We start from the raw sequence: 7,701 nt of genomic DNA on the forward strand, positions 1-7,701 counted from the left end.
CTTAATTTGCCTCAAAGCAGTGATTTTCACCCCAAAAAGCAGTTTTTCCCCTCAGAAAGGCGCTTTTCCTGCCTCAAAGGGATTTCTACCCCGTCAGATGAACTTAATTTGCCTCAAAGCAGTGATTTTTCCCCCAAAAAGCACTTTTCCCCCTCAAAACGTGACTGTCCTCTGCACAAAGTAGCTTTTTCCCTCACACAAAGCCTCAGGTCAACTCAGTTTTCCTCAAAGCAGCGATTTTCACCCAAAAAGCGGTTTTCCCTCTCAGAAAGGCACTTTACCCACCTCAGAGGGATTTTTCCCCTCTCAGATCAACTTACTTTGCCTCAAAGAAGTGATTCTTACCCCAAAACAGTTTTTTCCCCTCAAAAAATGTGAGGCAGCCGGAGCCTGGCAACCAGCTGGGCCTGTGGGGTTTGGCCTCACAGGGGGCTGCGGCCTGAGGGAGCCTCTGGGTCAGGCACAAGCAGCTCTGTCCATGTCCTGTCTGTTCTCTGCCTGGGAGCTGTGTGTTGTCTCAGTGCCCCACAGAGAGCACAGACACACTGAGGCACAGACAGTGCTGCTGGGTGGGGGAAATGAGCCGTCAGTGCCCTTGGCTGGCCGTGGGGGGCTGACAGCTTGAGCAAGGGCAAGACACGGAGTGGTGTGAGAGGGATCCCTCTGCTCTCAGCAGGGGCTGGGGCTGTGCAGGCTCACAGGGGACGGGCACAAAGGGGCAGGAACAGGGCGCTGGGCAGCAGGCAGGGGCACAGCCCGGCTGCCCTGGCTCTGCTCTCACCCACAGCCCGTCCTCTGGCCTCACAGCCCTTGCTCAGTGTTCCCTGAGGGCAGCAGAAATGCTGAGGGCTTCTGACATCCAAGAACACTCCCTATTGTGGTGACAGGAAGGAGCTGGACAAAGCCCAGAACCCCAGAAGTGCCCCATGCCCAGAGGCAGCAGATGTCCAACAGCAGCTCCATCACCCGCTTCCTCCTCCTGCCCTTTGCAGACAGGCGGCAGCTGCAGCTCTGCACTTTGGGCTCTTGCTGAGCATCTCCCTGGGCATCTCCTTGGGCATCACCCTGGCTGCCCTCCTGGCCAACAGCCTCATCAGCAGCACTGTGGCCTGTGACCACCACCTCCACAGCTCCATCTGCTTTACCAACAGCAAGGCCAATTAGGCTGGTGCGTTCAGTAGCCTTAATTCCCGCTGATCAGCATTCTCAACAGTGTGTTTTAAAGAGGCCAGCAATACATCATAGTGGGGGGCAGACTTCTCTGCTGTATCTGCAACTGACGCAACGGCAGCCACAACTTCACACGGGACACTTTGGGATGGAAAAGCTTCTCTAACGTTCCCTTGGCTTCCAGGGGTGTTTTTGGACAATATCTGACTTTATTCTGGAGGATATTTACAGGGTTGCTAGATACAGAAGAACATCATCAGCACTTGGGCTTGGCAGGATTTGCTCGTGTCTGCCTCTGTAGAGACTTGCAGAGCCATCCGGGACATGGCTGGTAGTCCAGCCACTGAGCAAATCCTCTTTCCACCAGCGCTCTGTTTACTGAGAGCACCTACAGGGAGGTGAGAAAAAAGCACATCAGAACACCAGCAGGAAACGTCAGCAAGTTCCTCATGAACAAGAGAAAGCCCCTAATCCTGGACGCTGACGGAGCTGCGGCAGTGGGTATGTCACACACGTACCCCGTCAAGCTCCACAGCTGAATTGGGGGCAGCCCCGTGGTAGGGTCGTAACTGGTGATGTGAAACACAGGGAAACATCAGCATGAGGCCGTTCTGGTCTGAGTCATGGAGAATGTAAGGCTGAACATTCCCTACAGTTCAGCTACTCCATCTTGGGGTGGGCTGGAGCGAATGTCGCTACTGCCAGCAGGCAGCTGGGACACCGCGCAGGCCACTTTGCTCTAGTCGCTGCAGCCCGTGCCCTGGCTGGGATTAGTGATGCCCTTGAGCGCTGCATCAAACCAAAGGAAGCTGACTGACTGTCCCAGGTGAGCCCTGGGTCTGCTGGACAAGCGGACACCATGGGCTCCCTCAGCCCAGGCAGGGGCCCTTCCTCCCTGCCCACATCAGGAACAGGAGGGAGCGCTCATCCCTTGCCAGCCACAGTCCTGAGCGGTGCTGGGGCTACAGCAGGAAGATCTCAGCACCCAGATGTCTCCACGGGATCCAGGCAATCAGCCCTGCCTCTGGGCTCGGGGCTGCCCCGGGGCTCAGGGCCTGAGGGCTCCTGTGGCCACAGCAGGCGGGTGGGACCCTCAGCATGGGGCTGCTGGGCCTCAGGCGCAGGCTGTGTGCAGGGCCAGGAGGGGCTGGGTGCTGCCCGTGGCGCTTTGGGCCCTGAGCGCAGGTGCAGCTCCCGGCTGCGCTCGCAGCTGCCGCCGCTGCCCCGTCCCTCTCCCGCCCCAGCGCCTGCCCGCACCGATGGAGCCCGAGGCCACGCACGGGCTGCAGCATGAGGGACACTCTGTGTGACTGTGGGCACAGTCCCTGCTGTGACCAGCACTCCCGAGTGTGCTGAGCTTGGAGAGAAGCTCCACACTCAGCCCAGAGCTGGGGGAGGCCATTGGAAGTGTGCAGGGGGTGTAGGTTGGTGCTTTAACTGGGGCACCAAGCCCATTTCTAACGCCAGCAGAGCCAGCTGCAGCTGCCCCAGGGTGTGAAATCCTGGTCCAACATCCATCCCGAGTTCTTCTTTGATGGTGATGGGGTGTAGCAAGAAACAACATTTTTGCCCCAGTGCAAAGACTGGTGCTGATCTGCAAAGCAGCCACTGTGATGGGGGCCCAGTCAGCTGGTGTCTGGGAATTCAGGTTCTGGTTAGTCCCACCGGTGAGTCGTGGATGGTGGCACGTAGTGAGAAATCACGCTGAAGTGCAGTTTCTCACCAAAGAAAAAAGGGGTAACTCTTCTCTTGCTCCTTTTCCAGTCTACTGAGTTCTGTTGTGCTGCTGGCAGCAGTGAAGCTGACACTAATAAAACACACCAGAAAGACACTGGAATCCCTGCTTATTATGTCTCCAGTTGTTGCAAACCAGAAGGAAATGTCATGGTGTAAACTGAACAGCTCTCCTCAACGACTCACTAGATGGCTCAGGAGATGAAAGTCAGTCCTTGCTAAAAGCCCTTGTCCATTCTTACCCCACACAGTGGAAGGATTCCAGCAGGCTCTGGGGATAAACTGTTGTAGTGGGTCTGGGACGGTAGTGATTTTCCACAGCAGCTCCTGCAGTGCTGTGCTTACTGTTGATATCAATATTATGACTACCGCTTGCACAACATCAGGGCTGTCCCTCCAGCATTCCTTCCCCCACCTTCACCAATAGCTGTGGGTGGGCATGATCTTGGGAGGGACTATGTCCAGGACAGCTGACCCAGGCTGACCAAGGAGATATTCCATACCATATGACGTCAGCTCAGGAATATAAACTGGGGGAAAGGAGCAGGAAGGGGAGGCGAGATTCATTTCTGGCCTTCCCAAAGCAACCGCTACGCGTACCGCAGCCCTGCTTCTCGGGAGGTGGCCGGACATCGCTGCTGATGGGAAGTAGAGAGTAACAGCTTATCTGCTTCTGCTTTGCTTCCCGCGCGTGGCTTTGCTGCTTATTTATTAAACTGCTTTTATCTCAACCCACGAGATTCCCATCTTATTTTCTCCCCTTCCCTGGCTTGCTGAGGAGGTGGGGGGTAAAGCGGTGTGGTGGGAACCTGGCATCCAGCCAGGCTCAAACTACCACAACTGTCTCCATGCAGAAGGTGATTCCTATTCCTAGTTCTGTGCATAAGGAAGTGGGATCAAGTCTTTTGAAGCTTCATGCTCTGTAGATCCCTCACTCAGCACCCGGGAGCCGACCCGACCAATCACTCCGGACCGGCAGCCGAAAACTGGGACCCCATCAGAGAGCTCCTTCGGCTGCTCCCCAGCTGGGTACTGGGCATGTCAGGATGGGATCAAATTCCTGCTGGCCAGCCTGGGTCAGCTGCCCAGGCTGTCGCCCTTCCTGGCTCCCCACGGGAATTCACTCTCTCCCAGCCCAAACCAGGGCACTTTCACAGGTGGAAAAATAGGCTGTTATAAATAAAGTCGTGTTTTTGAGTCAATCAATCCATTTTATTAAAGTTAACAAATTAAAGCAAGCTGTAATTAGGCAAAACCAGCGCTGGGTGACCGGGGGAAGCTCAGCTCCGCCAGCGGCACACCGCTCGACTTTCCGTATGTGCTTGTATATGTTATCCACTCGTTAACGCGCTGGGACACCCTGACGAGTTGGCTCCTGGTTGGCCAGTCGACAGTGTCCACGCGCTGTCCACACGCATCTGCCAGCTCCAGATTGGTGGAAGATGTTACTGGGTGTCGCTGGGCGTTCCTGCCTCTGGAGTTCTGTTATCTGTTGCACCATCCGGGCGCTGGCTTAACTACTATTACAAGGTTTTACCAAGCATAATCAAACTTGCACAAACGCAGTTACTGCTTACAACAATATGCATAATAGAATTGAATCCTACTCGATTTGTTCAACACGAACAATTTTGACCGTCACTTCTTACAGGGCCTTTTGCTTTTTCTTTTGATGAACACTGTGTCAGTAACTCTCCACTTCAAAGGTTCCAGTGCACAGGTATTGCTGCACTTCTGCAGCACCGGTGCAGAGGCCAAGGAACTGTCAAACACAACAGGAAACTCATACAATCTTACAAAGTCCAACAACACTGTGTCCAAAGACACTGCTACAGCTACAGCTTCTACTGACTACTGCCTAAGCACTACTGCTGAGAACCTCCAGGGAAGGCGAGGGGCAGGACCCAGCCGTGCTCAGAGTCCTGCTGCTTAAGCCACTTTTCCCTGCAGAGACTGCAGGAGCTGCTGGATCCAATTAACGAAATCCAGCAGCTTCTGGAGTGGGAATGAGCAGGACTCAGTCCCTGCTGCTGTTGCCAGGGCTGAGCCTTGTGATGGCCTCTTTGGCCGGGCGAGTGTCGCAGCACTTCCTCCTGAGCGAATCCGTGACTGGACCCAGTTGAAGAAGTGCTGGGTGGAGGTGTAGACCCCAGGCTGCTTTGGTCTGGCACAGCCTTTCCCCCAGCTGGTCAGGCCCACGAGCCAGAAGAAGTTGGCATGTGGAGCTCTGCAGACGAGCGGGCCCCCGCTGTCACCCTGCAGCACAGGACAGAGGGTGAGGGGGGTGTTGGGGAGCCCCAGCAGTGTGAGGGTGATGCTGGGAAGCCCCAGCAGGGTGAGGGGGGTGTTGGGGAGCCCCAGCAGGGTGAGGGTTATGCTGGGAAGCCCCAGCAGGGTGAGGGGGGTGTTGGGGAGCCCCAGCAGGGTGAGGGGAGTGTTGGGGAGCCCCAGCAGCCCCACGTGGGCCAGGGCTGCGGGTGCTGCCAGGGCTGGCCCGTGGCTGCTCCTACCTGGCAGGTGTCGATGCCGCCCCGCGGGTAGCCAGCACACAGGTTGTAGCTGCGCACGGCCCCTCCGTACCACTCGCTGCTGTTGCAGAGCTTGACATTGATGAGGCGGACCTTGGCCTCCTGCAGCACGTCGGATGTTTCTGCAGCTGTGAGCATGGCAAAGAATTAGCCCCCAGCAGCTCTGGGCCACTTCCCCTCCCCTGTCTGGGCAGAGCCCTTCCCTGAGCCTTGGCTTTGCACCCCCAAAGAGGCACTCGACCCTTGTCTGATTTTAGGCCATGGCTCAGAATCATAGAATCCCAGATGCTGGGGTTGGAAGGGACCTCTAAACATCATCTAGTCTGACCCCTCTGCTCAAGCAGATTCCTCTAGATCAGGTCACACGGGAACGTGTCCAGGAGGGTTTGCAAGACCTCCAAGGAAGGAGCCTCCACGCCCTCCCTGGGCAGCCAGGGCCAGGGATCCCTCATCTAAAGAGCAAAAAACCATCCCGGGTCCTGCAGCCTTTCCTGACGGGAAAGTCCCCTCAGCATCGCGGCAGCCTGAGGTAGCTCAGGCCCCTGCCTGCAGCCTGAGCCCGGCCCTCGGGCAGCCCGAGCCGTCTCCCCAGGCTCGCCCCAGGCACACAGGCGCTTTCCCGGGGGCACTCACAGCCTTCCGCGGTGTAGCCCCAGCCAGCGACGCGGCAGTCTGTGAGCTGCGACACCACCACGTCGGAGAAGTGAGTCACACAGGCCAGCTGCACGTAGTCGCTGCACTGCACGGGCTCATCCAGCTCCAGCAGGGCGATGTCGTTCTCGAAGGCGCCGCTGCGGTAGCTCTCGTGGATCAGCAGCCGCTTGCTCTTGCGCACTTGGGCCTCGGAGCCCAGCTCAGACAGCCGGGTGGCCCCGAACACCATGCGCCACGTCAGGACGTTCCTGGGGGGCAGATGGGGAGCAGAGGGCTCAGAGGGAGCCCTGCAGTTCCCTGCCTCCAGCTCGCCGAGGGAGAGGCCAGGTGCCCCGCGAGCCCCGGGCTGCAGGAACGGCACCAGCCCAGCCCGTGCCGAGCACGGGACGGGAACTCTGCCAGTGCTGGGGGCACGGCCCTGCCCTGCTCCTACTCACCTGTACTTGTCAAAGCAGTGTCCTGCGGTCAGGACCCACCGGGGATGGATGAGGGAGCCTCCGCAGATGTGCCCGCTGCCCGCTGCCCCGGGAAGCTGGATGCTGACGATCCAGGGCCAGGCTCCCGGGGAGGCATCGCTGCCGCCCACGACGCGCAACACCCCGTGGTGCTCAGCCAAGGGCCGGGTCCCGCAGCTTCTCCTGTCACCAGAAAGTCACGAGTGTCCTGCTGGAGGGCTGGCTGCTGCTGGGGCTGCAGGGCAGCCGTCTGCCCTCCCCACCGGGCAGCGCACGGACAGCGGGGCCGGGGAACCCTGCACCCCGGCTTCTGCCTTTGCCCCGCAGACGAGTGGTGCCAGCAGCCCAGCTCCCAGCTCCTGGGCTTTGGGAAGCTGTGGCAGGGCCATGGGGAACCAGTGAAGCCCATCATCTCATCGAATCACACAGTCACAGAATGGTGGGGGTTGGAAGGGACCTTTAGAGATCATCCGGTCCAACCCCCCTGCAGAAGCAGCTCCCACCTTGATCAGGTCACACAGGAGGATCTTGAAGCCCTCCAAGGAAGGAGCCTCCACACCCTCCCTGGGCAGCCTGGGCCAGGGCTCCCTCACCTCACAGAAAAAACTGCTGCCCCAACCTCCTGACGCCCACCCTTTAGATGTTTGTAACTATTAAGAAGATGCCCCCTCAGCCTCCTCTTTTCTGCCCAAGCTCCCTCCCAGAGCCACTTACCCACAGCTTTGCACTGAGGCACTCACAGGCCAGCAGCACAGGCCCAGCAGGACCAGGACAATCAGAACTTTCATCACGCTGACAGCACGTGGCAGCTCCAAGAGCCAAGGGCACGTGGCAGCTCCAAGAGCCAAGGGCACGTCACCCCCAGCGCTGTGTCTGATGCCGTAGTGCTGATAGTGCCTGGAAAGCCTCGGCCGGGGCGCTGATGTCACAGAGCTGCTGCTTCCAGGGGGATTCTGTGTGGGGCACCACGAGGGGCCCGAGCTGGGGGGAGGCAGAAGCAGGGGTGGACACCTGAGGTCACACCACGCTCAAAAAGCCCCTTTTCCTCCTCTTTGCTCTTGGTCAAAATTGGTTTGGGAGCAGCATGACTTGTCAGGGAGCCGAGATCTGGGTTGTAGCCGCAACCCCAAATCTCCAGGGTGCTGTTTGGCTGCGCACAA

At 58.3% G+C, this 7,701-nt stretch overlaps 1 protein-coding gene and 1 pseudogene across 1 annotated transcript; both read right to left on the reverse strand.

Moving 5' to 3' along the window:
- The window catches only part of LOC133629337 (DNA-(apurinic or apyrimidinic site) endonuclease-like), a 41,470-nt pseudogene extending 38,782 nt beyond the window's left edge, over nucleotides 1–2,688 (reverse strand).
- Nucleotides 2,689–4,588: 1,900 nt separating this feature from the next.
- LOC133629338 (acrosin-like) lies at nucleotides 4,589–7,329 on the reverse strand. The gene is made up of 6 exons (XM_062019995.1): nucleotides 7,256–7,329; nucleotides 6,524–6,724; nucleotides 6,066–6,334; nucleotides 5,415–5,560; nucleotides 5,020–5,160; nucleotides 4,589–4,666 (listed from the first exon to the last, which is right to left on the reverse strand). The coding sequence occupies exons 1-6, from the start codon at nucleotides 7,327–7,329 to the stop codon at nucleotides 4,589–4,591; spliced, it is 909 nt and encodes a 302-aa protein (XP_061875979.1).
- Nucleotides 7,330–7,701: the final 372 nt, after the last annotated feature.

Source organism: Colius striatus, unplaced genomic scaffold, assembly GCF_028858725.1.
Source record: "Colius striatus isolate bColStr4 unplaced genomic scaffold, bColStr4.1.hap1 scaffold_40, whole genome shotgun sequence".
NCBI lineage: Eukaryota > Metazoa > Chordata > Aves > Coliiformes > Coliidae > Colius > Colius striatus.

Coding starts and splice junctions, on each gene's coding strand:
- LOC133629338 (XM_062019995.1), bottom strand. CDS start 7,329: ATGAAAGTTCTGATTGTCCTGGTCCTGCTGGGCCTGTGCTGCTGGCCT. Junction 6,335..6,523: donor CACTGCTTTGACAAGTACAG/GTGAGTAGGAGC, acceptor TCTGCCCCCCAG/GAACGTCCTGACGTGGCGCA. Junction 4,667..5,019: donor CCCAGCACTTCTTCAACTGG/GTCCAGTCACGG, acceptor TGTGTTTGACAG/TTCCTTGGCCTCTGCACCGG.